The following is a 27,807-nucleotide window of genomic DNA, read 5'->3' on the forward strand; positions in this document are numbered from 1 at the left end:
GGTTTTCAGTTCTCCGATGTTACTTCGGAGTGAATTTGTTTAAACCAGTTATTGGCTTTCCTCCTTCTTGCTTTAGCACTAAAACTGAAGCAGCCCGTGATCCCACGGGGGGTGTATAGCCAGAAGGGGAGGGGCCTTACACTTTTTAGTGTAATGCTTTGTGTGGCCTCCGGAGGCAGTGCTATACACCCAATCGTCTGGGTCTCCCAATAGGAGCTAGAAGAAAAGGAATTTACGGTAACAAAATTCCCTTCTTTCTCCAGATCTCAGTTGGGTAGCTGTGATCTGGAGATAGGGCAGAGCGATCGGATTGCTGATCGCTATAGCCCCCTAGGGGGACTAGTAAAATAAAAAAAAAAAAGTTTTAAAAAATGTAAAAAAAAAAATAAAGAAACCCAAGAGTTCAAATCATCCCTCTTTCGCCCCATTGAAAATTAAAGGGTTAAAAAATATAATGAAGGTTTCAGCTCACCCATATGAAGTCTCCAAGGCAAGGATGGATGCCCGCAGTCCCCCGGACAGACCGGTCCGTGATTCAGAGTAGATATGGAAGGAAAAAGGGTTTGGGACTCGGCACCAATGCAGTGATATAAAACTTGGAACTTTATTAGAAAATCTAAAACGAAGGTACACATGTCATCCAAAAAATCGCCATGCGATTTGCCTAGCGGCTTAAAAAATATACACATATTTGATATCGCTGCGTTCAGAAATGCCCGATCTATCAAAATATAAAATCAATTAATCTGATCAATAAACAGCATAGCAGCAAAAAATTCCAAACGCCAAAATTACGCTTTAAGGTCGATCCAAATTTTCTGCAAAATGCAATAACAGGCGATCAAAACATAGCATCTGCGCAAATATGGTACCGTTAAAAACGTCAGCTCGAGCCGCAAAAAATAAGCCGTCACTGAGCCATAGATCTGGAAAAATGAGAATGCTACGAGTTTCGGAATATGGCGCAAAACGTACGCTACTTTTTTTTTGTTTGTTTTTTTTAGAAAACCTTGTGAATTTTTTTTAACCCCTTAGACACAAGTAAACCTATTCATGTTTGGTGTCTACAAACTCGCACCGACCTCATGCATCCCACAGAAACATCAGTTTTACCATATAGTGAACATGGTGAATGAAATATCCCAAAAAACCATTGTGCGATCACAATTTTTTGTAGTTTTTCCACACTTGAAATTTTTTTGCTGTCTTCCAGCACACTACATGGTAAAACGTTTTATGGTTTCATTTAAAAGTACAACTCGTCCCGCAAAAAACAAGCTTTCTTTGTCGCTCCATTGGGAGACCCAGACAATTGGGTGTATAGCTTCTGCCTCCGGAGGCCACACAAAGTATTACACTTAAAAGTGTAAAGCCCCTCCCCTTCTGCCTATACACCCCCCGTGCCTCACGGGCTCCTCAGTTTTTATGCTTTGTGCGAAGGAGGCTGACATCCACGCATAGCTCCACATCTTAGTCAGCAGCAGCTGCTGACTATGTCGGATGGAAGAAAAGAGGGCCCATAACAGGGCCCCCAGCATGCTCCCTTCTCACCCCACTCTGGTCGGCGGTGCTGTTAAGGTTGAGGTACCCATTGCGGGTACATAGGCAGGAGCCACATGCTGTTTTCCTTTCCCATCCCTTAATGGGCTCTGGGTGAAGTGGGATCCTAATCGGTCTCCAGGCACTGGGACCGTGCTCCCTCCGCAGCCCCTGGGGAATCTGCTGGACAGGAGCCTGGTATCGTCGGGGACAAGGCCCTGCTACTGTGAGGTACTCTGTGTCCCCTTGGGGGACCGCGCATGGAGCACTTGTGCCATACACACTGCAGCACTGCTGGGTGTGTTAGTGCGCCGGGGACTACCGCGCCGACCGCGCTTATTTGCTGGCCGCGCTTATAACTTTAGTCCCCGGCTTTTGCGGCCTAGTATCGCATATTCCCGCCCCCAGGCCTGCCAGTCAGGGGAAGGGAGGGACGCTGCACAGGACGTCAGCGCTGAGGGCTGGAGCATACTTTGTATCCTCCTCCCCCCTCACTCAGCACAGTGGGGCATCAGATTCCCGCACTTTCTAGGGCACGCCCACGGCCCCCTCCTCCCCACAGAACGCCGGCAGCCATTCCTGTCAGCACTTCTGACGCTGGAGAGGAGAGACAACACGGCTCTGGGAGGCCCAGGCAGGGAATCTGGTGATCACACAACCGCTTTGAGCGGTCGGTAAGCAGCACCTGAGGTGCTGGCCCCACTGAGTGCCGAAGTGTACATATATATATATATATATATATGCTTATATGCTATAGATTTACACTGTACGGTCGCACTGTTGATTTTTGGCTATATACCCTCCTGGATTGTACTCAGAGGAGACAACAGCATGTCGTCCGCAAAAAGCAAGGGTGCCAAAGCACAGGCTTACTTTGCAACCTGTACCTCATGTGCGGCTATACTACCGGCAGGTTCCACCGATCCTCATTGTGTGCAATGCTCGGCCCCTGTGGCACTTACTCAGCCGGAGCCTCTGCTACTGGTGGCCCAGGTGGAACCACCTGCTACCACTGTCCAGGTGACAGGGACGGAGTTTGCAGTATTTGCTGACAAACTGTCTGAGACTATGGATAAATGGTCTGCTAAGATACTAGAAGCCTTGCAGTCCAGACCGGTGACTCAGGCCCCGTGCAATGTTGAATCATTGACCCCAGGCCCCCCTCGGTTGGAGCAGCAAAGTGCTCCTGGGGTGACCCATAGGTCCCAGGGTGAGGTCTCTGACACGGACCGCAGTCCCAGGCCGCCTAAGCGGGCTCGCTGGGAAATTCCCTCGACTTCATCACACTGCTCAGGGTCTCAGCAGGAGGACTCTCTGGATGATGAAGCGGAGGTGGCAGATCAGGATTCTGATCCTGAGGCCGCTCTCAACCTAGATACACCTGAAGGTGACGCCATAGTGAATGACCTTATAGCGACCATCAATCAGGTGTTGGATATTTCTCCCCCAGCTCCTCCAATTGAGGAGTCAGCTTCTCAGCAGGAGAAATTCCGTTTCAGGTTTCCCAAGCGTACATTGAGTACGTTTCTGGATCACTCTGACTTCAGAGAGGCAGTCCAGAAACACCGAGCTTGTCCAGATAAGCGTTTTTCCAAGCGCCTTAAGGATACACGTTATCCCTTCCCCCCTGACGTGGTCAAGGGCTGGGCTCAGTGTCCCAAGGTGGATCCTCCAGTCTCCAGACTGGCGGCTAGATCCATAGTTGCAGTGGAAGATGGGGCTTCACTCAAAGATGCCACTGACAGACAGATGGAGCTCTGGTTGAAATCCATCTATGAAGCTATCGGCGCGTCTTTTGCTCCAGCATTCGCAGCCGTATGGGCACTCCAAGCTATCTCAGCTTGTCATGCGCAGATTAATGCAGTCACACGTACGTCTGCTCCGCAAGTGGTGTCCTTAACCTCTCAGGCGTCGGCGTTTGCGTCCTACGCCATTAATGCTGTCCTGGACTCTGCGAGCCGTACGGCGGTAGCATCCGCCAATTCGGTGGCAGTCCGCAGGGCCATGTGGCTACGTGAATGGAAGGCAGACTCTGCTTCCAAAAAGTTCTTAACCGGTTTGCCATTTTCTGGCGACCGCCTGTTTGGTGAGCGATTGGATGAAATCATTAAACAATCCAAGGGAAAGGACTCATCCTTACCCCAGTCCAAACCAAACACACCTCAACCACGGAAGGTACAATCGAGGTTTCGGTCCTTTCGGTCCGCGGGCAGGTCCCAATTCTCCTCGTCCAAAAGGCCTCAGAAGGATCAGAGAAACTCCGATTCATGGCGGTCTAAGTCACGTCCAAAAAAGACCGCCGGAGGAACCGCTCCCAAAGCGGCCTCCTCATGACTTTCGGCCTCCTCACACCGCATCCTCGGTCGGTGGCAGGCTTTCCCGCTTTTGCGGCGCCTGGCTGCCACAGGTAAAAGACCGTTGGGTGAGAGACATTCTGTCTCACGGTTACAGGATAGAGTTCAGCTCTCGTCCTCCGACTCGATTCTTCAGAACATCTCCGCCCCCCGAGCGAGCCGATGCTCTTCTTCAGGCGGTGTGCACTCTGAAGGCAGAAGGAGTGGTGATCCCTGTTCCATTTCAGCAACAGGGTCATGGTTTTTACTCCAACTTGTTCGTGGTGCCGAAAAAGGACGGATCCTTCCGTCCTGTTCTGGACCTAAAACTGCTCAACAAACACGTAAAAACCAGGCGGTTCCGGATGGAATCGCTCCGCTCCGTCATCGCCTCAATGTCCCAAGGAGATTTCCTAGCATCAATCGACATCAAAGATGTCCAACATCAAAGATCTCCACGTACCGATTGCTCCAGAGCATCAGCGCTTCCTGCGTTTCGCCATAGGGGACGAACACCTTCAGTTCGTAGCACTGCCTTTCGGCCTGGCGACAGCCCCACGGGTCTTCACCAAGGTCATGGCAACAGTAGTAGCAGTTCTGCACTCTCAGGGACACTCGGTGATCCCTTACTTAGACGATCTGCTTGTCAAGGCACCCTCTCAAGTGGCATGCCAACACAGCCTGAACATTGCTCTGGAGACTCTCCAGAGTTTCGGGTGGATCATCAATTTTCCAAAGTCAAATCTGACACCGGCCCAATCACTGACATATTTTGGCATGGAGTTTCATACTCTCTCAGCGATAGTGAAGCTTCCGCTGGACAAACAGCGTTCACTACAGACAGGGGTGCAATGTCTCCTTCAAGGCCAGTCACACCCCTTGAGGCGCCTCATGCACTTCCTAGGGAAGATGGTAGCAGCAATGGAGGCAGTTCCTTTTGCGCAGTTTCATCTGCGTCCACTTCAATGGGACATTCTCCGCAAATGGGACAGGAAGTCGACGTCCCTCGACAGGAACGTCTCCCTTTCTCGGGCAGCCAAGGCTTCCCTTCAGTGGTGGCTTCTTCCCACTTCTCTGTCGAAGGGGAAATCCTTCCTGCCCCCATCCTGGGCTGTGGTCACGACGGACGCGAGCCTGTCAGGGTGGGGAGCGGTCTTTCTCCACCACAGGGCTCAGGGTACTTGGACTCAGCCAGAGTCCTCCCTTCAGATCAATGTTCTGGAGATAAGGGCAGTGTATCTTGCCCTAAAGGCGTTCCAGCCGTGGCTGGAAGGCAAGCAGATCCGAATTCAGGCGGACAACTCCACAGCGGTGGCATACATCAACCACCAAGGCGGAACACGCAGTCGGCAAGCCTTCCAGGAAGTCCGGCGGATTCTGCTATGGGTGGAAGCCACAGCCTCCACCATATCCGCAGTTCACATCCCGGGCGTAGAAAACTGGGAAGCAGACTTTCTCAGTCGCCAGGGCATGGACGCAGGGGAATGGTCCCTTCACCCGGATGTGTTTCAGGAGATCTGTTGCCGCTGGGGGATGCCGGACGTCGACCTAATGGCATCCCGGCACAACAACAAGGTCCCGACATTCATGGCACGGTCTCAAGATCACAGAGCTCTGGCGGCAGACGCCTTAGTTCAGGATTGGTCGCAGTTTCAACTCCCTTATGTGTTTCCTCCTCTGGCACTGTTGCCCAGAGTGTTACGCAAGATCAGGTCCGACTGCCGCCGCGCCATCCTCGTCGCTCCAGACTGGCCGAGGAGGTCGTGGTACCCGGATCTGTGGCATCTCACGGTGGGCCAACCGTGGGCACTACCAGACCGACCAGACTTGCTGTCTCAAGGACCGTTTTTCCATCTGAATTCTGCGGCCCTCAACCTGACTGTGTGGCCATTGAGTCCTGGATCCTAGCGTCTTCAGGGTTATCTCAAGAGGTCATTGCCACTATGAGACAGGCTAGGAAACCAACGTCCGCCAAGATCTACCACAGGACGTGGAGGATATTCTTATCTTGGTGCTCTGATCAGGGTTTTTCTCCCTGGCCATTTGCCTTGCCCACTTTTCTTTCTTTCCTTCAATCCGGATTGGAAAAAGGTTTGTTGCTCGGCTCCCTTAAGGGACAAGTCTCAGCGCTCTCTGTGTTCTTTCAGAAGCGCCTAGCCAGACTTCCACAGGTACGCACGTTCCTGCAGGGGGTTTGTCACATAGTCCCTCCTTACAAGCGGCCGTTAGAACCCTGGGATCTGAACAGGGTGCTGATGGCTCTTCAGAAACCACCTTTCGAGCCAATGAGGGACATTTCTCTCTCACGCCTTTCGCAGAAAGTGGCCTTCCTAGTAGCAGTCACATCACTTCGGAGAGTGTCTGAGCTAGCAGCGCTGTCATGCAAAGCCCCTTTCCTGGTGTTTCACCAGGACAAGGTGGTTCTGCGTCCGGTTCCGGAATTTCTCCCTAAGGTGGTATCCACCTTTCATCTCAATCAGGATATCTCCTTACCCTCTTTTTGTCCTCATCCAGTTCACCAATGTGAAAGGGATTTGCACTTGTTAGATCTGGTGAGAGCACTCAGACTCTACATTTCTCGTACGGCGCCCCTGCGCCGCTCGGATGCACTCTTTGTCCTTGTCGCTGGCCAGCGTAAAGGGTCACAGGCTTCCAAATCAACCCTGGCTCGGTGGATCAAGGAACCAATTCTCGAAGCTTACCGATCTTCTGGGCTTCCGGTTCCCTCAGGGCTGAGGGCCCATTCTACCAGAGCCGTGGGTGCGTCCTGGGCTTTGCGGCACCAGGCTACGGCTCAGCAGGTGTGTCAGGCAGCTACCTGGTCGAGCCTGCACACTTTCACGAAACACTATCAGGTGCATACCTATGCTTCGGCAGATGCCAGCCTAGGTAGGCGAGTCCTTCAGGCGGCGGTTGCCCACCTGTAGGAAGGGGCCGTTTTACGGCTCTATTACGAGGTTTTACTTTACCCACCCAGGGACTGCTTTTGGACGTCCCAATTGTCTGGGTCTCCCAATGGAGCGACAAAGAAGAAGGGAATTTTGTTTACTTACCGTAAATTCCTTTTCTTCTAGCTCCAATTGGGAGACCCAGCACCCGCCCCTGTTCCCTTCGGGCTGTTGTTCTTTGTGTACACATGTTGTTCATGTTGAATGGTTTCAGTTCTCCGAAATTTCTTCGGATCGAATTTACTTTAAACCAATTTATAACTTTTCCTCCTTCTTGCTTTTGCACCAAAACTGAGGAGCCCGTGAGGCACGGGGGGTGTATAGGCAGAAGGGGAGGGGCTTTACACTTTTAAGTGTAATACTTTGTGTGGCCTCCGGAGGCAGAAGCTATACACCCAATTGTCTGGGTCTCCCAATTGGAGCTAGAAGAAAAGGAATTTACGGTAAGTAAACAAAATTCCCTTCTTTATATGGGAAGATTGACGGAAAAATAAGAAAGTTACGGCTCTCAGAAGAGAGGAAAAAAAAAACCCGGAGAAACGCAAAATGCCTTGGGACTTAATTGTGGCAGTGACAGCGCATTTTTAGCCGCCTCTTCATTTAATCCCTCCCATTCTTGGAATCAATGGCGTTTTAAAAATTCCTGCACAATTTGTGAAGAATACATCCCCCAGTGTTAGATTTTACTGCACTTTATAATAGGGTCTGTATAAAGTGGCTGAGAGTGGCTCTCTGGTGATATTTGGCTGGACAGAGTTACTTCTGTTTCAGTTATGAGACTTCTCAGTATTCACTTCTTTCTTTGATATAAGCAGTAGAGACATAATCTGTTTTTCTTTTCCCTGCAGAAACTGATATTAGAAACCTTGAAGACCAATTCGATGAAGCCATCGTAGAGACTACACAGAGGCGAAAACGATATCCCGAAAAAATAGTGCGTCACTTTATAAAAGCGCTGAAAGCTGAAAGAGAAATACTGGTACGTGGATGACGTTATATATATCCAAGCATCAGCCCAACAATGAACTGATCCAAAATCTGGGGTATAGCACTCATTTTTTTTTAGGTAGGTCTAATTAAATGTAGAGGGGACCTGCCACACCTCAAGACGAGGACTCGCTTGCTGTAAGCCACTCTGGAGACATTTTAACCCAGTTTTCGTTTTATTTATTGGTTATATTACCCTCCAGTCACTTAAAAATATAGAGTTTTCACCCTCTGATGAGAAATTATGGCTGAACTTGCTGTTTTTGACAGGATCAGATGTGCTTGGGATCTTCTGACTCTGGGGTTGCAGGAGAGAAGGATTGTGCAGTTGGGTTTCAATATGCCTGATCGTTCTGTTCTCATGTAAGAGAAGCGGCGGACTCTCTCCTCATTCATAAGAGATACTCGCTCTGCCAGAGAGTGAAGGCTACAGGGTGTCAGTATAGCCGGCCGCAGAAGGGCCCCGTTATGCCGGGTCAATATAAAGATCTGTGGAGACTTTACTAAGGATGAGGAGATGTTCAATACATGTGGAAGAGTTATCAGGACAATAAAGGGTTCTTTACAGTTAAAGTAGGCAAACTATAGAAAGCTTGAACAAGAGGCAGCAATGCCAGATCGTAGGCCAGCATTTACATAAGGTCCAGGTGATCATCTAGTGATATCATTGATGTATAATTAATCAAGAGCTGTTAAACTTCTATAGATCCGAGGCATTTTTCATTCTCTTTAATTATGTGGATGTGATTTATAGAGTTTCTTTTTATCTACAGGATCACTATAAACCGGTAGTGGAGCCAAAGGAGCTAAGGCTTGACCCAAATTCTGGTGAGTGCATGGTCATACGTTTATAGCTTGGGTTCATCCTACCGAATGCAGGCAGTGGAATTAACGGCATGATCAGACGATTCTGAGCCGGGTTGTCGCTTTTGGCTTCAGAGCCGGGCCCGCTTTTGGCTTCAGAGCCGGGGGTCGCTTTTGGCTTCAGAGCCGGCAAGCAGAAATGGTTTATAAAACAGGCACTAAAGCTAGAAAGATCCAGCTTCAAGGAGGTGCTTACAAACTCAGTAGCAAAGAGCTTGTAAGTGCTGCACTCATTAGCAACCAAAAAATTGAGTTTGCAAACAACATTTGTTATGCTTAATCAAAATAGTATTTTCTTTGTCGCTCCATTGGGAGACCCAGACAATTGGGTGTATAGCTTCTGCCTCCGGAGGCCACACAAAGTATTACACTTAAAAGTGTAAACCCCTCCCCTCTGCCTATACACCCCCCCGTGCATCACGGGCTACTCAGTTTTTATGCTTTGTGTTGAAGGAGGCACACATGCACGCAAGCTCCACATTTTAGTCAGCAGCAGCTGCTGACTATATCGGATGGAAGAAAAGAGGGCCCATAACAGGGCCCCCGGCATGCTCCCTTCTCACCCCACTCTGGTCGGCGGTGCTGTTAAGGTTGAGGTACCCATTGCGGGTACAAAGGCTGGAGCCACATGCTGTTTTCCTTCCCCATCCCTTAGGGGCTCTGGGTGAAGTGGGATCCTAACCGGTCACCAGGCACTGGGACCGTGCTCCCTCCGCAGCCCCTGGGGGAATCTGCTGGACAGGAGACCGGGTATCGTTCAGGGACAGGCCCTGCTCCTCTGAGGTACTCTGTGTCCCCTTTGGGACGGCGCATAGAGCGCCTGTGTAACGGACGCTGCAGCACCTGCCGGGTGTTTTGCGTCGCCGGGACTACCGCGCCGACCGCGCTTGTTTGCCGGCCGCGCTAATAAATTTAGTCCCCGGCTTTTGCGGCCTAGTACCGCAAATTCCCGAGCCTGCCAGTCAGGAGTGAGGGCGGGACACTAGACTACATGTCAGCGGTGAGGGCTGGAGCATACTGAGGTATCCTCCTCCCCCCTCACTGAGCACTGCGGGGCACCAGATTCCCGCACTTTCTGAGGCACGCCCACGGCTCCCTCCTCCTCTCAGAACGCTGGCAGCCATTCCTATCAGTACTTCTGACGCTGGAGAACTTCAGAGGGGAGACAACACCGAGCTCCACAGCTCTGGGAGGCCCAGGCAGGGAATCTGGTGGTCACACAACCGCTGAGAGCGGTCGGTAAGCAGCACCTGTTACTAGGTGCTGGCCCCCCTGGGTGCAGAAGTGTATATTTATATGCTTATATTGTATACATTTACTCTGTACGGCTGCACTTTGCTTTTGGCTATATACCCTCACTGGTTGCTCTAAGAGGAGACAACAGCATGTCGTCCGCAAAAAGCAAGGGTGCCAAGGCACAGGCTTATTTTGCAACCTGTACCTCATGTGCGGCTATGCTACCTGCAGGTTCCACCTACCCTCATTGTGTGCAATGCTCGGCCCCTGTGACACTCACTCAGCCGGAGCCTCAGCCACTGGTGGGACCCTCGGCCCAGGTGGAACCACCTGCTGCCACTGTCCAGGTGACAGGGACAGAGTTTGCAGTTTTGGCTGACAAACTTTCTGAGTCTATTTCCCAATCCATGGCTCAGTCTATGGACAGATGGTCTGCTAAGATACTAGAAGCTTTGCAGTCCAGACCGGTAACACAGGCCCCGGGCACTGTTGAATCATTGCCCTCAGACCCCCCTCGGTCGGCGCAGCAAAGTGCTCCTGGGGCGACTCATAGGTCCCACGGTGAGGACTCCGACACGGACCGCAGTCCCAGACCGGCTAAGCGGGCTCGCTGGGAGCGTCCCTCGACTTCATCACACTGCTCAGGGTCTCAGCAGGAGGACTCTCTGGAGGATGAAGCGGAGGTGGCAGATCAGGGCTCTGATCCTGACGCCGCTCTCAACCTTGATACACCTGAAGGGGACGCCATAGTAAACGACCTTATAGCGTCCATCAATCAGGTGTTAGAACTTCCTCCTCCTACTCCTCTGATTGAGGAGTCAGCTTCTCAGCAGGAGAAATTCCAATTCAGGTTTCCCAAACGTACACGGAGTGCGTTTCTTGATCACTCCAACTTCAGAGATACAGTCCAGAAACACCGAGCTTTCCCGGACAAGCGCTTTTCTAAGCGCCTTAATGACACACGTTACCCCTTCCCCCCTGAAGTAGTTAAGGGTTGGGCTCAGTGTCCCAAGGTGGATCCTCCAGTCTCTAGACTGGCGGCTAGATCCATAGTTGCAGTGGCAGATGGTTCATCGCTCAAGGATGCCACTGACAGGCAGATAGAGCTCCTGATGAAATCCATCTATGAAGCTATAGGCGCGTCTTTTGCTCCGGCATTCGCAGCCGTATGGGCACTCCAAGCTATCTCAGCTTGTCAGTCTGAGATTAATGCAGTCACACGTGCCTCTACTCCGCAGGTTGTGTCTTTAACCTCTCAGGCGTCGGCTTTTGCGTCCTACGCCATGAATGCTGTCCTGGACTCTGCGAGCCGTACGGCGGTAGCATCCGCCAATTCAGTGGCAGTTCGCAGGGCCATGTGGCTACGTGAATGGAAGGCAGACTCTGCTTCCAAGAAGTTCTTAACCGGTTTGCCATTTTCTGGCGACCGCCTGTTTGGCGAGCAATTGGATGAAATCATTAAACAATCCAAGGGAAAGGACTCATCCTTACCCCACTCCAAACCAAACAGACCTCAACAACGGAAGGTACAATCGAGGTTTCGGTCCTTTCGGCCCTCAGCCAGGTCTCAATTCTTCTCGTCCAACAGGCCACAGAAGGGCCAGAGGAACTCTGATTCATGGCGGTCTAAGTCACGTCCTAAAAAGACCGCCGGAGGAACCGCTCCCAAAGCGGCATCCTCATGACTTTCGGCCTCCCCAAACCGCATCCTCGGTCGGTGGCAGGCTTTCCCGCTTTTGCGACGCCTGGCGGCCACATGTCCAAGACCGATGGGTGAGAGACATTCTGTCTCACGGTTACAGGATAGAGTTCAGCTCTCGTCCTCCGACTCGTTTCTTCAGAACATCTCCGCCCCCCGAACGAGCCGAAGCTCTTCTTCAGGCGGTGAGCACTCTGAAGGCAGAAGGAGTGGTGATCCCTGTTCCCCTTCAGGAATGGGGTCACGGTTTTTACTCCAACTTGTTTGTGGTGCCAAAAAAGGACAGATCTTTCCGTCCCGTCCTGGACCTCAAACTGCTCAACAGACACGTGAAAACCAGGCGGTTCCGGATGGAATCTCTCCGCTCCGTCATCGCCTCGATGTCCCAAGGAGACTTCCTAGCATCAATCGACATCAGGGATGCTTATCTCCACGTGCCGATTGCACCAGAGCATCAGCGCTTCCTGCGTTTCGCCATCGGGGACGAACACCTTCAGTTCGTGGCACTGCCTTTCGGCCTGGCGAGAGCCCCACGGGTCTTCACCAAGGTCATGGCAACAGTGGTAGCAGTCCTACACTCTCAGGGACACTCTGTGATCCCTTACTTAGACGATCTTCTTGTCAAGGCCCCCTCTCGGGTGGCATGCCAACACAGCCTGAACATTGCTCTGGAGACTCTCCAGAGATTCGGGTGGATCATCAATTTCCCAATGTCAAAACTGACACCGACCCAATCGCTGACATATCTCGGGATGGAGTTTCATACTCTCTCAGCGATAGTGAAACTTCCGCTGGACAAACAGCGTTCACTACAGACAGGGGTGCAATCTCTCCTTCGAGCCCAGTCGCACCCCTTGAGGCGCCTCATGCACTTCCTAGGGAAGATGGTGGCAGCAATGGAGGCAGTTCAATGGGACATTCTCCGCAAATGGGACAGGAGGTCGACGTCCCTCGACAGGAACGTCTCCCTTTCTCGGGCAGCCAAGGCCTCCCTTCAGTGGTGGCTTCTTCCCACTTCTTTGTCGAAGGGGAAATCCTTCCTGCCCCCATCCTGGGCTGTGGTCACGACTGGCGCGAGTCTGTCAGGGTGGGGAGCGGTCTACCTCCACCACAGGGCTCAGGGTACCTGGACTCAGCCAGAGTCCTCCCTTCAGATCAATGTGCTGGAGATAAGGGCAGTGTATCTAGCCCTAAAGGCGTTCCAGCCGTGGCTGGAAGGCAGGCAGATCCGAATTCAGTCGGACAACGCCACGGCGGTGGCATACATCAACCACCAAGGCGGCACACGCAGTCGTCAAGCCTTCCAGGAAGTTCGGCGGATTCTGCTGTGGGTGGAAGCCACAGCATCCACCATCTCCGCAGTTCACATCCCGGGCGTAGAAAACTGGGAAGCAGACTTTCTCAGTCGCCAGGGCATGGACGCAGGGGAATGGTCTCTTCACCCGGACGTGTTTCAAGAGATCTGTTGCCGCTGGGGAAGGCCGGACGTCGACCTAATGGCGTCCCGGCACAACAACAAGGTCCCGGCATTCATGGCACGGTCTCAAGATCACAGAGCTCTGGCGGCAGACGCATTAGTTCAGGATTGGTCACAGTTTCGACTGCCTTATGTATTTCCTCCTCTGGCACTTCTGCCCAGAGTGTTACGCAAGATCAGGTCCGACTGCCGCCGCGCCATCCTCATCGCCCCAGACTGGCCGAGGAGGTCGTGGTACCCGGATCTGTGGCATCTCTTGGTGGGTCAACCGTGGGCACTTCCAGACCGACCAGACTTGCTGTCTCAAGGGCCATTTTTCCATCTGAATTCTGCGGCCCTCAACCTGACTGTGTGGCCATTGAGTCCTGGATCCTAGCGTTTTCAGGGTCATTGCCACCATGAGACAGGCCAGGAAACCAACGTCCGCCAAGATCTACCACAGGACGTGGAAGATATTCCTGTCGTGGTGCTCTGATCAGGGTTTTACTCCCTGGCCATTTGCCTTGCCCACTTTTCTGTCCTTCCTTCAATCCGGAATGGAAAAGGGTTTTTCTTCGGCGCTCCATTGGGAGACCCAGACGATTGGTGTATAGCACTGCCTCCGGAGGCCACACAAAGCATTACACTAAAAAGTGTAAGGCCCCTCCCCTTCTGGCTATACACCCCCCGTGGGATCACGGGCTGCTTCAGTTTTCAAGCTTTGTGCGAAGGAGGTCAGACATCCACGCATAGCTCCACTGTTTAGTCAGCAGTAGCTGCTGACTATATCGGATGGAAGAAAAGAGGGCCCATACTAGGGCCCCCAGCATGCTCCCTTCTCACCCCATTCCTATTGGCGGTGTTTGTTAAGGTTGAGGTACCCATTGTGGGTACGGAGGCTGGAGCCCACATGCTGTTTTTCCTTCCCCATCCCCCTGAGGGCTCTGAGGAAGTGGGATCTTACCGGCCCCCAAGCCCTGAGGCCGGGCTCCATCCACAGACCCGTAGAACCTGCTGGATGCGGAGCTGGGTACCGTTCAGGGACAAGGCCCTGCAACTTTCAGGTACTCTGTGTCCCCGTATGGACAGGCCGCGCACACTCCAGACTTGCTGGGTGTGCTAGTGCGCCGGGGACAGTAGCGCCGCGCGCTGGGGTTACAGTCACTGCAGTTTCGCTGAGGGACTTTATGTGTTGGGGACTGCCGCGCCGGCCGCCCCTGGAGCGGCGGCGCGGCTGAGACTTGTGGTGCGCCGGGGACTTAGCGCCGGCCGTGCTTTTACGACGGCGGCGCTTATAAATCTAGTCCCCGGCTTTTGCGGCCTAGCTCCGCTTCGTTCCCGCCCCCACCCTGTCAATCAGGGCAAGGGAGAGACGCTGTACGATAGTCAGCGCCGAGGGCTGGAGTCTGATTTACATACTCCAGCCCTCTCACTGGGCACAGTGGGACGCCAGTTCCCGCTCTTTGTCTGCACACGCCCAGGGCCCGCCCCTCTCCACAGGACGCCGGCAGCCATTCCTACATGCAGTCTGGCTGGAGAACGGACACAGGCTCTGGGAGACCCAGACAAGGGATTTCTGGCGACCACACCCGCGTTAAGCGGGCGGTAAGCAGCACATTAGTGCTGGCCCCACTAGTGCCACAGTGTTATATTGGTGTATTTTTTTCTCTATACCATATATATATATATATATATATATATTGCACTGTAAGGTCGCTTCTTGGCTGTATACCCTATATTGCTCTGAGGAGACGACAACATGTCATCCGCAAAACGCAAGGGTGCCAAGACACAGGCTGTATACGCTGCTTGTGCCGCTTGTGGGGCTGATCTACCGGCAGGTTCCAAAGACCCCCATTGTGTGCAATGTTCGGTCCCTGTGCCACTTCGTCAGCCGGAGTCTATGGTGGTAGTGGCCCAGGCAGAGTCACCGGTGAACCCTGTCCCGGTGACGGGGACAGAGTTTGCAGTTTTTGCTGACAAGATGTCTGTCACTATGACAAAAATCCTAGAGACCTTGCAGGCCAGGCCGGTCACTCAGACCATGGACACTGCTGCGTCAATGTTCCCCGGTCCCCCTCAGTTGGAATTAATCCGTGCTTCAAGGGGGTCCCAGGCATCACAGGCTGAAGGCTCTGACTCAGATGACAGTCCCAGGCAGCCTAAGCGAGCTCGCTGGGAGAGACCCTCCACGTCATCACGTGGATCAGGGTCTCAGCGAGAGGAGTCTCTGCGTGATGAGACAGAGGAGGGTGAACAGGAGTCTAATCCTGACACCGCTCTCAATCTGGATACTCCTGATGGTGACGCCATGGTAAATGACCTTATAGCGGCCATCAATAGACTGTTGGATATTTCTCCCCCAGCCCCTTCAGCAGAAGAGGCAGCTGCACAGCAGGAGAAGTTCCATTTCAGGTATCCCAAGCGTAAACTGAGTACTTTTCTGGACCACGCTGACTTCAGAGAATCAGTCCAGAAACACCAGGCTTATCCAGACAAGCGTTTCTCCAAACGTCTTAAGGATACACGTTATCCCTTTCCCCCTGACGTGGTCAAACGCTGGACCCAGTGTCCAAAGGTGGATCCCCCAATCTCCAGGCTTGCGGCTAGATCCATAGTTGCAGTGGAGGATGGGGCTTCACTTAAAGATGCCAATGACAGACAGATGGACCTTTGGTTGAAATCTGTCTATGAAGCTATCGGCGCGTCATTTGCTCCAGCATTCGCGGCCGTGTGGGCACTCCAAGCTATTTCAGCTGGTCTGGCACAGGTGGACTCTATCATACGTCCAGCAGTGCCGCAAGTGAAGTCCTTAACTTCGCAAATGTCTGCGTTTGCGACCTATGCTATCAACGCTGTCCTGGACTCTACGAGCCGTACCTCAATGGCGTCTGCCAACTCGGTGGTTTTGCGCAGAGCCTTGTGGTTAAAAGAATGGAAAGCGGATTCTGCTTCCAAAAAATGTTTAACCAGCTTGCCACTATCTGCAGACAGGCTGTTTGGTGAGCAATTGGCTGAAATCATTAAACAGTCCAAGGGTAAAGACTCCTCCTTACCCCAGCCCAGATCAAGCAAACCTCAACAAAGGAGGTGGCAGTCGAGGTTTCGGTCCTTTCGAGGCTCCGGCAAGGCCCAATTCTCCTCGTCCAAAGGGACTCAGAAAGAGCAAAAGGGCTCAGATTCCTGGCGGGCTCATTCACGCCCCAAGAAAGCAACCGGAGGAACCGCTTCCAAGGCGGCTGCCTCATGACTTTCGGCCTCCTCCCTCCGCATCCTCGGTCGGTGGCAGGCTCTCCCGCTTTTGCGACATTTGGCTGCCACAGGTCAAGGACCGGTGGGTAACAGACATTTTGTCTCACGGGTACAGGATAGAGTTCAGTTCTCGTCCTCCGCCTCGGTTCTTCAGAACTTCGCCACATCCCGACCGAGCAGAGGCTCTTCTGCAGGCGGTGGGCTCACTAAGAGCAGAAGGAGTGGTGATCCCTGTTCCGCTTCAGGAACAAGGGCAAGGTTTTTACTCCAATCTCTTCGTGGTTCCAAAAAAGGACGGCTCGTTCCGTCCTGTTCTGGACCTAAAGCTGCTCAACAAGCATGTGAACGCCAGACGGTTCCGGATGGAATCCCTCCGCTCCGTCATTGCCTCAATGTCTCAAGGAGATTTCCTTGCATCAATAGACATCAAAGATGCTTATCTCCACGTGCCGATTGCTACAGGGCACCAACGTTTTCTACGTTTTGTGATAGGTCACGAACATCTCCAGTTCGTAGCTCTGCCATTTGGTCTGGCGACAGCCCCACGGGTTTTCACCAAGGTCATGGCGGCAGTGGTAGCAGTCTTGCACTCCCAGGGACACTCGGTGATCCCTTACTTGGACGATCTACTTGTCAAAGCACCCTCTCAAGAGGCATGCCAACACAGCCTGAATGTTGCGCTGGAGACTCTCCAGACTTTCGGGTGGATCATCAACTTTTCAAAGTCAAATCTGTCACCGACTCAATCACTAACGTATCTTGGTATGGAGTTTCATACTCTGCCAGCGATAGTGAAGCTTCCGCTGGACAAGCAGCGGTCACTACAGACAGGGGTACAGTCTCTCCTTCACGGTCAGTCGCACTCCTTAAGGCGCCTCATGCACTTCCTAGGGAAGATGGTGGCAGCAATGGAAGCAGTCCCGTTTGCACAGTTTCATCTGCGCCCACTTCAATGGGACATTCTCCGCCAATGGGACGGGAAGTCAACTTCCCTGGACAGGAAAGTCTCCCTTTCCCAGACGGCCAAGGACTCTCTGCAATGGTGGCTTCTTCCCACCTCATTATCACAGGGAAGATCATTCCTGCCCCCTTCCTGGGCAGTGGTCACGACAGACGCAAGTCTGTCAGGGTGGGGAGCAGTTTTACTCCACCACAGGGCTCAAGGGACGTGGACTCAGCAGGAGTCCACCCTTCAGATCAATGTTCTGGAAATCAGGGCAGTGTATCTAGCCCTACTAGCCTTCCAGCAGTGGCTGGAAGGAAAGCAGATCCGAATTCAGTCGGACAACTCCACAGCGGTGGCATACATCAACCACCAGGGAGGGACACGCAGTCGGCAAGCCTTCCAGGAAGTCCGGCAGATTCTGCTGTGGGTGGAGGACAGAGCATCCACCATATCAGCGGTTCACATACCGGGCGTAGAAAACTGGGAAGCAGACTTCCTCAGTCGCCAGGGTATGGACGCAGGGGAATGGTCCCTTCACCCGGACGTGTTTCAGGAAATCTGTCGCCGCTGGGGGGTGCCGGACGTCGACCTAATGGCGTCGCGGCACAACAACAAGGCCCCGACGTTCATGGCGCGGTCTCGCGATCAAAGAGCTCTGGCGGCAGACGCCTTAGTGCAAGATTGGTCGCAGTTCCGGCTCCCTTATGTGTTCCCACCTCTGGCACTCTTGCCCAGAGTGCTACGCAAGATCAGATCCGATTGCAGCCGCGTCATACTCGTCGCCCCAGACTGGCCGAGGAGGTCGTGGTACCCGGATCTGTGGCATCTCACGGTCGGCCAACCGTGGCCACTACCAGACCGACCAGACTTACTGTCCCAAGGGCCGTTTTTCCATCGGAATTCTGCGGCCCTGAACCTGACTGTGTGGCCATTGAGTCCTGGATCCTAGCGTCTTCAGGATTATCCCAAGGAGTCGTTGCCATCATGAGACAGGCTAGGAAGTCCACTTCTGCTAAGATCTACCACAGAACGTGGAGGATTTTCTTATCCTGGTGCTCTGCACAAGGAGTATCCCCCTGGCCATTCGCGTTACCTACTTTTCTTTCCTTCCTGCAATCTGGGTTGGAAAAGGGCTTGTCGCTCGGCTCCCTTAAAGGGCAAGTCTCGGCACTATCCGTGTTTTTTCAAAAGCGTCTAGCACGACTTTCTCAGGTGCGCACGTTCCTGCAGGGGGTTTGTCATATCGTCCCTCCGTACAGGCGGCCGTTAGATCCATGGGATCTAAACAGGGTACTAGTTGCTCTCCAGAAGCCGCCCTTCGAGCCTCTGAGGGATGTTTCACTTTCTCGTCTCTCACAGAAAGTGGTCTTTCTAGTGGCGGTCACGTCTCTTCGGAGAGTGTCTGAGCTAGCAGCGCTGTCATCCAAGGCTCCCTTCCTGGTGTTCCACCAGGACAAGGTAGTGCTGCGCCCCATTCAGGAGTTTCTCCCTAAGGTGGTATCCTCTTTTCATCTTAATCAGGATATCTCCTTGCCTTCCTTTTGTCCTCATCCAGTTCTTCGGTATGAAAAGGATTTACATTTGTTAGATCTGGTGAGAGCACTCAGAATCTACATTTCCCGCACGGCGCCCCTGCGCCGCTCGGATGCACTCTTTGTCCTTGTCGCTGGTAAGCGCAAAGGGTCGCAGGCTTCAAAAGCCACCCTGGCTCGATGGATCAAAGAACCAATTCTTGAAGCCTACCGTTCTGCTGGGCTTCCGGTTCCATCAGGGCTGAAGGCCCACTCTACCAGAGCCGTGGGTGCGTCCTGGGCATTACGACACCAGGCTACGGCTCAACAGGTGTGCCAGGCAGCTACCTGGTCGAGTCTGCACACTTTCACCAAACATTATCAGGTGCATACCTATGCTTCGGCGGACGCCAGCCTAGGTAGAAGAGTCCTGCAGGCGGCAGTTACCTCCCCGTAGGGGAAGGCTGTCTTCGCAGCTCTAACATGAGGTATTTCTTTACCCACCCAGGGACTGCTTTTGGACGTCCCAATCGTCTGGGTCTCCCAATGGAGCGCCGAAGAAGAAGGGAATTTTGTTACTTACCGTAAATTCCTTTTCTTCTAGCTCCTATTGGGAGACCCAGCACCCGCCCTGTTGTCCTTCGGGATTGTTGGTTTTTTTCGGGTACACATGTTGTTCATGTTGAACGGTTTTCAGTTCTCCGATGTTACTTCGGAGTGAATTTGTTTAAACCAGTTATTGGCTTTCCTCCTTCTTGCTTTAGCACTAAAACTGAAGCAGCCCGTGATCCCACGGGGGGTGTATAGCCAGAAGGGGAGGGGCCTTACACTTTTTAGTGTAATGCTTTGTGTGGCCTCCGGAGGCAGTGCTATACACCAATCGTCTGGGTCTCCCAATAGGAGCTAGAAGAAAAGGAATTTACGGTAAGTAACAAAATTCCCTTCGTCTCTCTTAAGGGACAAGTCTCGGCGCTCTCTGTGTTTTTTCAGAAGCGTCTAGCCAGGCTTCCGCAGGTACGCACGTTCCTGCAGGGGGTTAGCCACATAGTCCCTCCTTACAAGCGTCCGCTAGAACCCTGGGATCTGAACAGGGTGCTAACGGCTCTTCAGAAACCACCTTTCGAGCCAATGAGGGATATTTCTCTTTCACGCCTTTCGCAGAAGGTGGTCTTCCTAGTGGCAGTCACATCACTTCGGAGAGTGTCTGAGCTAGCTGCACTGTCATGCAAAGCCCCCTTCCTGGTGTTTCACCAGGATAAGGTGGTTCTGCGTCCGGTTCCGGAATTTCTCCCTAAGGTGGTATCCCCTTTTCATCTCAATCAGGATATCTCCTTACCTTCTTTTTGCCCTCATCCATTTCACCAATGTGAAAAGGACTTGCACTTGTTAGATCTTGTGAGAGCACTCAGACTCTACATTTCTCGTACGGCGCCCCTGCGCCGCTCGGATGCGCTCTTTGTCCTTGTCGCTGGCCAGCGTAAAGGGTCGCAGGCTTCCAAGTCAACCTTGGCTCGGTGGATCAAGGAACCAATTCTTGAAGCCTACCGTTCTGCTGGGCTTCCGGTTCCTTCAGGGCTGAAAGCCCATTCTACCAGAGCCGTGGGGGCGTCCTGGGCATTGCGGCACCAGGCTACGGCTCAGCAGGTGTGTCAGGCGGCTACCTGGTCGAGTCTGCACACTTTCACGAAACACTATCAGGTGCATACCTACGCTTCGGCAGATGCCAGCCTAGGTAGGCGAGTCCTTCAGGCGGCGGTTGCCCACCTGTAGGAAGGGGCCGTTTTACGGCTCTTTTACCGAGGTATTCTTTTACCCACCCAGGGACTGCTTTTGGACGTCCCAATTGTCTGGGTCTCCCAATGGAGCGACAAAGAAGGGAATTTTGTTTACTTACCGTAAATTCCTTTTCTTCTAGCTCCTATTGGGAGACCCAGCACCCGCCCCTGTTCCCTTCGGGCTGTTGTTCTTTTGTGTACACATGTTGTTCATGTTGAATTGTTCTTGGTTCATGGTTTTCAGTTCTCCGAACATCCTTCGGATTGAATTTACCTTAGACCAATTTATAAGTTTCCTCCTTCCTGCATTTGCACCAAAACTGAGTAGCCCGTGATGCACGGGGGGGTGTATAGGCAGAGGGGAGGGGTTTACACTTTTAAGTGTAATACTTTGTGTGGCCTCCGGAGGCAGAAGCTATACACCCAATTGTCTGGGTCTCCCAATAGGAGCTAGAAGAAAAGGAATTTACGGTAAGTAAACAAAATTCCCTTCTTTATTTATCAATTCATCACTTTAAAGATTATAATACAATAATTGTAGAAAAAATTAATTTTGTACATACAATGCTGGCACAGACAGATTGTTGATTAAAAAGAACCCTACCCCATAAAACCAAAGAAACACAGACTGGTGCAGTGTAGTGAATTAGAAAAAATCGAGGCAAACTTGTTGCACAGTTGTCCAGACCGATGGGCACACAGAAGGTTAAAAGTGTGACACCTACCACAGGAATAACAACATAAAGTGCTAGTGCAACATTGCAGCAATGGGGAAAAGGAAAACATCCGATTCTTTATTAGAGTGGAATACAGAGCCCTGTGTATACATATACAGTTAGGTAGAAATTCCCAATCCATCAATTCTATCTATACCTGGCAGGGAGTCAGTAACAATACCTATCGGGCAGTGTACCACCGGATATACCGAATGTAGTCAGCTGCCCCTAGAAATAATCGAAGGCCATCACAGTAGGTAATTGTTAGATAAGCATACCCCAGGGGTCAAAACGCACACTGCCCAGCACCTCGACGCGCGTTTCGCCACCACTTCGTCAGGAAGCTAACTGTATATGTATACACAGGGCTCTGTATTCCACTCTAATATAGAATCGGCTGTTTTCCTTTTCCCCATTGCTGCAATGTTGCACTAGCACTTTGTTATTATTCCTGTGGTAGGTGTCACACTTTTAACCTTCTGTGTGCCCATCGGTCTGGACAACTGTGCAACAAGTTTGCCTCGATTTTTTTCTAATTCACTACTCTGCACCAGTCTGTGTTTCTTTGGTTTTATGGGGTAGGGTTCTTTTTAATCAACAATCTGTCTGTGCCAGCATTGTATGTACAAAATGAATTTTTTCTACAATTATTGTATTATAATCTTTAAAGTGATGAATTGATAAATAAAAATACTATTTCTTCGGCGCTCTATTGGGAGACCCAGACGATTGGGTGTATAGCACTGCCTCCGGAGGCCACACAAAGCAATTACACTAAAAAGTGTAAGGCCCCTCCCCTTCTGGCTATACACCCCCAGTGGGATCACTGGCTCACCAGTTTTCTGCTTTGTGCGAAGGAGGTCAGACATCCACGCATAGCTCCACTGTTTGTAGTCAGCAGTAGCTGCTGACTCTATCGGATGGAAGAAAAGAGGGCCCATATGGGGCCCCCAGCATGCTCCCTTCTCACCCGTGGTGGTGCTTGTAAGGTTGAGGTACCTATTGCTGGTACAGAGGCTGGAGCCCACATGCTGTTTTCCTTCCACATCCCCTGGAGGGCTCTGTGGAAGTGGGATCTTACCGGCCCCCAAGCCCTGGGGCCGGGCTCCATCCACAGACCCAGAGAACCTGCTGGATTTGGAGCGGGAGTGCCGTTCAGGGACAAGGCCCTGCAACTTTCAGGTACTCTGTGTCCCCGGCAGGCACGGACACTCTCAAGGCTTGCTGAGCGTTATAGTGCGCCGGGGACAGTAGCGCTGTGCGCTGGGGTTAGGTCACTGCAGCTTTGCTGAGTGACGTTACATGTTGGGAACTACTGCGCCGACCGCTCCTGGAGCGGCGGCGCAGCTGCGACTTGTGGTGCGCCGGGGACTTTGCGCCGACCGCGCTTTTACGGCGGCGGCGCTTCTAACTTTAGCCCCCGGCTTCTGCGGCCTAGCGCCGCTTCGTTCCCGCCCCCACCCTGTCAATCAGGGTAGGGGAGAGACGCTGCTCAATAGGCAGCGACGAGGGCTGGAGCTTTATTTACATGCTCCAGCCCTCTCACTAGGCACAGTGGGAAGCAGACTTCCCGCTCTTCGTCTGTATACGCCCAGGGCCCGCCCCCCCCTCTCCACAAGGACGCCGGCAGCCATTACACATGCGGTCTGGCTGGGGAGAGGCAGCAGGCTCTGGGAGACCCAGACTAAAGGGATTTCGGCGCCCACACACCGCTCCTAAGCGGGCGGTAAGCAGCACTTTAGTGCTGGCCCCACTAGTGCCTCAGTGTTATATTAGTGTACTTTTTTCTTGGTACCATATATATATATATAGTTGCACTGTAAGGTCGCTTCTTGGCTGGACACCCTGTACTGCTCTGAGGAGGCAGCAACATGTCATCCGCAAAACGCAAGGCTGCCAAGGCACGGGCTGTGTACACTGTTTGTACTGCATGTGGGGCTGATCTACCAGCAGGCTCCAACGACTCTCATTGTGTGCAATGTTCAGTCCCAGTGGCACTTCGTCAGCCAGAGCCTATTGTGGTGGTAGCCCAGGCAGAGACGCCTGTGAACCCTGCCCCGGTGACGGGGACAGACTTTGCAGTTTTTGCTGATAAAATGTCTGTGACTATGACAAAAATCCTGGAGACCTTGCAGGCCAGGCCAGTTACTCAGACCATGGACACTGCTGTGTCTATGCTCTCCGGTCCCCCTCAGTTGGAACTAATCCGTGCTCCAAGGGGGTCTCCAGCATCACAGGCTGAAGTCTCTGACTCAGATGACAGTCCCAGGCAGCCTAAGCGAGCTCGCTGGGAAAGACCCTCCACGTCATCACACTGCTCAGGGTCTCAACGAGAAGAGTCTCTCTGTGATGAGACTGAGGACGGTGATCAGGATTCTAACCCTGAGGCCCCTCTCAATCTGGATGTCCCTGATGGTGACGCCATGGTTAATGACCTTATATCGGCAATTAATAGACTGTTGGATATTTCTCCCCCAGCCCCTTCTGCAGAGGAGGCAGCTGCACAGCAGGAGAAGTTCCATTTCCTGTATCCCAAGCGTAAATTAAGTGCTTTTTTGGATCACTCTGACTTCAGGGAATCGATCCAGAAACACGACGCTCATCCAGACAAGCGTTTCTCTAAACGTTCTAAGGATACCCGTTATCCTTTTCCCTCTGAGGTGGCCAGACGCTGGACCCAGTGTCCAAAGGTGGATCCCCCAATTTCCAAGCTTGCGGCTAGATCCATAGTCGCAGTAGAGGATGGCGCTTCACTTAAGGATGCCAACGACAGACAGATGGACCTTTGGTTGAAATCTGTCTATGAAGCTATCGGCGCGTCGTTTGCTCCAGCATTCGCGGCCGTGTGGGCACTCCAAGCTATTTCAGCTGGTTTAGCACAGGTGGATGCTTTCATACATCCAGCAGTGCCGCAAGTGGCGTCTCTAACTTCGCAAATGTCTGCGTTTGCGACCTATGCTATCAATGCTGTCCTAGAATCTACGAGCCGTACCGCTATGGCGTCCGCCAATTCTGTGGTTTTGCGCAGAGCCTTGTGGTTAAAGGACTGGAAAGCGGATGCTGGTTCCAAAAAATGCTTAACCAGTTTGCCATTATCTAGAGACAGACTGTTTGGTGAGCCATTGGGTGAAATCATAAAACAGTCCAAGGGTAAGGACTCTTCCTTACCACAGCCCAGAGCAAGTAAACCTCAACAGAAAAAGTGGCAGTCGAGGTTTCGGTCCTTTCGAGGCTCGGGCAAGGCCCAATTCTCCTCGTCCAAAAGGACTCAGAAAGAACAAGGGAGCTCAGATTCCTGGCGGGCTTACTCACGCCCCAGGAAAGCAAATGGAGGAACCGCTTCCAAAGCGGCTACCTCATGACTTTCGGCCTCCTCCCTCCGCATCCTCGGTCGGTGGCAGGCTCTCCCGCTTTTGCGACATTTGGCTGTCACAGGTCAAAGACCGGTGGGTAACAGACATTTTGTCTCGCGGGTACAGAATCGAGTTCAGTTCTCGGCCTCCACTTCGGTTCTTCAGAACCTCCCCACACCCCAACCGAGCAGATGCCCTGCTGCAGGCGGTGGACTCTCTAAGAGCAGAAGGAGTCGTGATCCCTGTCCCCCCTCGGGAACGGGGGCGAGGATTTTACTCCAATCTTTTTGTGGTTCCAAAAAAGGACGGCTCCTTCCGTCCTGTTCTGGACCTAAAACTGCTCAACAAGCACGTGAACGCCAGGCGGTTCCGGATGGAATCCCTCCGCTCAGTCATTGCCTCAATGTCTCAAGGAGATTTCCTAGCATCTATAGACATCAAAGATGCTTATCTCCACGTGCCGATTGCTACAGAGCACCAACGCTTTCTACGCTTCGTGATAGGAGACGACCATCTTCAGTTCGTAGCTCTGCCATTTGGTCTGGCGACAGCCCCTCGGGTGTTCACCAAGATCATGGCGGCAGTGGTAGCAGTCTTGCGCTCTCACGGACACTCTGTGATCCCTTACTTGGACGATCTACTGGTCAAGGCACCCTCTCAAGAGGCATGCCAACTCAGCCTGAATGTTGCGCTGGAAACTCTCCAGACTTTCGGGTGGATCATCAATTTCCCAAAGTCAAATCTGTCACCGACCCAATCACTAACGTATCTTGGCATGGAGTTTCATACTCTCTCAGCGATAGTGAAGCTTCCGCTGGACAAGCAGAGGTCACTACAGACTGGGGTGCAGGCTCTCCTTCAAGATCAGTCGCACTCCTTAAGACGCCTCATGCACTTCCTCGGGAAGATGGTGGCAGCAATGGAGGCAGTCCCGTTTGCGCAGTTTCATCTGCGTCCACTTCAATGGGACATTCTCCGCCAATGGGACGGGAAGTCAACATCCCTGGACAGGAAAGTCTCCCTTTCCCAGACGGCCAAGGACTCTCTGCAGTGGTGGCTTTTTCCCACCTCATTATCACAGGGAAAATCCTTCCTACCACCGTCCTGGGCGGTGGTCACGACAGACGCGAGTCTGTCAGGGTGGGGAGCAGTCTTTCTCCACCACAGGGCTCAGGGTACGTGGACTCAGCAGGAGTCCACCCTTCAGATCAATGTTCTGGAAATCAGAGCAGTGTATCTTGCCCTACTAGCCTTCCAGCAGTGGCTGGAAGGAAGGCAGATCCGAATTCAGTCGGACAACTCCACAGCGGTGGCATACATCAACCACCAAGGGGGGACACGCAGTCGGCAAGCCTTCCAGGAAGTCCGGCGGATTCTGATGTGGGTGGAAGCCACAGCCTCCACCATATCCGCAGTTCACATCCCCGGCGTAGAAAACTGGGAAGCAGACTTCCTCAGTCGCCAGGGCATGGACGCAGGGGAATGGTCCCTTCACCCAGACGTGTTTCAGGAAATCTGTCGCCGCTGGGGGGTGCCGGACGTCGACCTAATGGCGTCACGGCACAACAACAAGGTCCCAACCTTCATGGCACGGTCTCGCGATCAAAGAGCGCTGGCGGCAGACGCCCTAGTGCAAGATTGGTCGCAGTTCCGGCTCCCTTATGTGTTTCCACCTCTGGCACTCTTGCCCAGAGTGCTACGCAAAATCAGATCCGAGTGCAGCCGCGTCATACTTGTCGCCCCAGACTGGCCGAGGAGGGCGTGGTATCCGGATCTGTGGCAGCTCACGGTCGGCCAACCGTGGGCACTCCCAGACCGACCAGACTTACTGTCCCAAGGGCCGTTTTTCCATCGGAATTCTGCGGCCCTGAACCTGACTGTGTGGCCATTGAATCCTGGATCCTAGCGTCTTCAGGATTGTCCCAAGGGGTCGTTGCCACCATGAGACAGGCTAGGAAGCCCACGTCCGCTAAGATCTACCACAGAACGTGGAGGATATTCTTATCCTGGTGCTCTGCTCAGGGAGTGTCTCCCTGGCCATTTGCATTGCCTACCTTTCTTTCTTTCCTGCAATCTGGGTTAGAAAAAGGTTTGTCGCTCGGCTCCCTTAAAGGTCAGGTCTCGGCGCTATCCGTCTTTTTTCAGAGACGTTTGGCACGCCTTCCTAAGGTGCGCACGTTCCTACAGGGGGTTTGCCATATCGTACCCCCGTACAAGCGGCCGTTAGATCCATGGGATCTGAACAGGGTACTAGTTGCCCTCCAGAAGCCGCCCTTCGAGCCTCTGAGGGAGGTTTCACTTTCTAGACTATCACAGAAAGTGGCTTTTCTGGTAGCGATCACATCTCTTCGGAGAGTGTCTGAGCTGGCAGCACTATCATCCAAGGCTCCCTTCCTGGTCTTCCACCAGGACAAGGTAGTGCTGCGCCCCATTCAGGAGTTTCTCCCGAAGGTGGTATCCTCTTTTCATCTTAATCAGGATATCTCTTTGCCTTCGTTTTGTCCTCATGCAGTTCATCGGTATGAGAAGGATTTACATTTGTTAGATCTGGTGAGAGCACTCAGAATATACATTTCCCGCACGGCGCCCTTGCGCCGTTCGGATGCACTCTTTGTCCTTGTCGCTGGTAAGCGCAAAGGGTCGCAGGCTTCTAAGGCCACCCTGGCTCGATGGATCAAAGAACCAATTCTTGAAGCCTACCGTTCTGCTGGGCTTCCGGTTCCATCAGGGCTGAAGGCCCATTCTACCAGAGCCGTGGGTGCGTCCTGGGCATTACGGCACCAGGCTACGGCTCAACAGGTGTGCCAGGCAGCTACCTGGTCGAGTCTGCACACTTTCACCAAACATTATCAGGTGCATACCTATGCTTCGGCGGACGCCAGCCTAGGTAGAAGAGTCCTGCAGGCGGCAGTTGCCTCCCCGTAGGGGAGGGCTGTCTTGCAGCTCTAACATGAGGTATTTCTTTACCCACCCAGGGACAGCTTTTGGACGTCCCAATCGTCTGGGTCTCCCAATAGAGCGCCGAAGAAGAAGGGAATTTTGTTACTTACCGTAAATTCCTTTTCTTCTAGCTCTTATTGGGAGACCCAGCACCCGCCCTGTTGTCCTTCGGGATTTTTGGTTTGTTTGCGGGTACACATGTTGTTCATGTTGAACGGTTTTCAGTTCTCCGATGTTACTCGGAGAAAATTT

General features: G+C 52.6%; 1 protein-coding gene across 2 annotated transcripts in view; it reads left to right on the forward strand.

The window, feature by feature from the left end:
• The window catches only part of NSL1 (NSL1 component of MIS12 kinetochore complex), a 68,131-nt gene that overhangs the window by 26,880 nt on the left and 13,444 nt on the right, over positions 1 to 27,807 (forward strand). For both annotated transcript variants that reach the window (XM_075339152.1, XM_075339153.1), the window contains exons 4-5: positions 7,669 to 7,799; positions 8,581 to 8,635. In XM_075339152.1, the coding sequence (XP_075195267.1) occupies positions 7,669 to 7,799; positions 8,581 to 8,635 (186 nt within the window). The remainder of the gene's footprint in view (positions 1 to 7,668; positions 7,800 to 8,580; positions 8,636 to 27,807) is intronic.

Source organism: Anomaloglossus baeobatrachus, chromosome 3 (genome assembly GCF_048569485.1).
Source record: "Anomaloglossus baeobatrachus isolate aAnoBae1 chromosome 3, aAnoBae1.hap1, whole genome shotgun sequence".
NCBI classification, from domain to species: Eukaryota; Metazoa; Chordata; class Amphibia; order Anura; family Aromobatidae; genus Anomaloglossus; species Anomaloglossus baeobatrachus.